The following is a 2,487-nucleotide window of genomic DNA, read 5'->3' as shown; positions in this document are numbered from 1 at the left end:
CCCTATATGTATCCCCTATATATATCCCCTATATATATCTCCCCTATATATCCCCCTATATATATCCCCTATATATCTCATATCCCCAGTATGTATCCCCTATATATATCCCCTATATATCCCCTAAATATCTCCCCCTATACATCCCCTATATACATCCCCTATATATATATCCTCCTATATATCTCCCATATATATATATCCCCTATATATCTCATCTCCCCTATATATCTCCCCCTATATATATGCTCTATGTATCTTCCCTATATATCTTCCCTATATATATCCCCTACATATATCCCCTATATATATCCCCCTATATATATCCCATATATATATATCCCCTATATATCTCATCTCCCTTATGTATCTCCCCCTATATGTATCTCCTATATATATATATCCCATATATATATATCCCCTATATATCTCATCTCCCCTATATATCTCCCCCTATATATATATGCTCTATATATCTTCCCTATAAATATCCCCTACATATACCCCCTATATATATCCCCCTATATATATCCCATATATATATATCCCCTATATATCTCATCTCCCTTATATATCTCCCCTATATATCTCCCCTATATGTATCCCCTATATATATCTCCCTATATACCCCCCTATATATCCCCTACATATATTCCCCTATATATATCCCCTATATATCCCCCTATACATCTCAACTATATGTATCCCCTATATATATCCCCTATATGTATCCCCTATATATATCCCCTATATATCTCCCCTATATGAATCCCCTATATATATCCCCTATATGAATCCCCTATATATATCCCACTATATATATCCCCTATATATCTCATCTCCCTTATATATCTCCCCTATACATCTCCCCTATATATCCCCCTGTATATATCCCCTATATGTATCCCCTATATATATATGTATCCCCTATATATATCCTCTATATATGTTCTCCTATATATATCCCCAATATATCCCTGTATATATATCCCCTATATATCTCATCTCCCCTATATATCTCCCCTTATATATACCCCCTATATATATGCTCTATATATCTTCCCTATATATATCCCCTACATACATCCCCTATATATATCCCCCTATATATCTCCCATATATATATATCCCCTATATAACTCATCTCCCTTATATATCTCCCCCTATATGTATCTCCTATATATATATATCCCATATATATATATATATCCCCTATATATCTAATCTCCCCTATATATCTCCCCTTATATATACCCCCTATATATATGCTCTATATATCTTCCCTATATATATCCCCTACATATATCCCCTATATATCACCCTATATATCTCCCCATATATATATATCCCCTATATATCTCATTTCCCTTATATATCTCCCCCTATATGTATCTCCTATATATATATATATATATCCCATATACATATATATCCCCTATATGTCTCATCTCCCCTATATATCTCCCCCTATATATACCCCCTATATATATGCTCTATATATCTTCCCTATATATCTTCCCTATATATATCCCCTACATATATCCCCCTATATATATCCCACATATATATATCCCCTATATATCTCATCTCCCCTATATATCTCCCCCCATATATACCCCCTATATATATACTCTATATATCTTCCCTATATATATCCCCTACATATATCCCCTATATATATCCCATACATATATATACCCTATATATCTCATCTCCCCTATATATCTCCCCCTATATATATCTCCTATATATATATACCCCCTATATATCTACACCACCTATATATATATACTCCCTATACATATACCCTCTCTATATATACCTCCTATATACATATACCCCCTGTACTCTCTATATATACCTCCCATATATACTCCCTATATATACACCCCCTATATATACATTCCCTATATATACATCCCCTATATATACATCCCCTATATATACACCCCCTATACACCCCCTGTGTCCCCTATAGAGGACATCGCGGTGGTGTTCCGTAAGGAGACGTGGGAGGCTCGGGCTGATTTCTCTCAGGCCGACGTTCACCGTCAGGTCGCCATCGTGCTCCGGACGCCGCCCTATAGATCCCTACAGCTGGAGCAGCCCGTGCAGGTCGAGGTGTTCCTACAGCGCCTCACCGACAGGGCACGGAGCAGGGGGTGTCCATATACATACCTGCCCAGAGAGCAGGGTATGGGGGGATATGGGGATATGGGGTCAGAGAAGCAGGGTGTATGGGGGGTCTATATAGGGTTAATATGGGGGGGTATGAGAGGAGAGATAAATGATGGGCGTTGTATTGGGGGGACTATGGGGGGATACGAGTGGGTCCTAAGCGCGTCACGAAGGGCCCGGAGCGGGGGGTCGGCTGTCATTTTAGCGTACCTGCCCAGCGAGAGGAGGGTATGGGGGGTTTTATGGTTATGGTGGTAAGGGGGCCTTGGGTCAGAGAGCGGGAGCCTTATGGGGGGTTAGCTATCAGGT

At 39.0% G+C, this 2,487-nt stretch overlaps 1 protein-coding gene across 1 annotated transcript in view; it reads left to right on the top strand.

The window, feature by feature from the left end:
• LOC107307843 (transcription factor RelB homolog) overlaps nt 1–2,235 on the top strand; it is a gene marked incomplete at both ends in the record, with an annotated part of 5,108 nt that extends 2,873 nt beyond the window's left edge. The window contains 1 exon segment of the mRNA XM_015851346.1: nt 1,979–2,235. Within this exon segment, the coding sequence (XP_015706832.1) occupies nt 1,979–2,235 (257 nt within the window).
• Nucleotides 2,236–2,487: the final 252 nt, after the last annotated feature.

Source organism: Coturnix japonica, unplaced genomic scaffold (genome assembly GCF_001577835.2).
Source record: "Coturnix japonica isolate 7356 unplaced genomic scaffold, Coturnix japonica 2.1 chrUnrandom1056, whole genome shotgun sequence".
Lineage (NCBI taxonomy): Eukaryota > Metazoa > Chordata > Aves > Galliformes > Phasianidae > Coturnix > Coturnix japonica.
The sequence above is the reverse complement of the archived record's forward strand: the minus strand, read 5'-3'. Positions and strand labels throughout refer to the sequence as shown.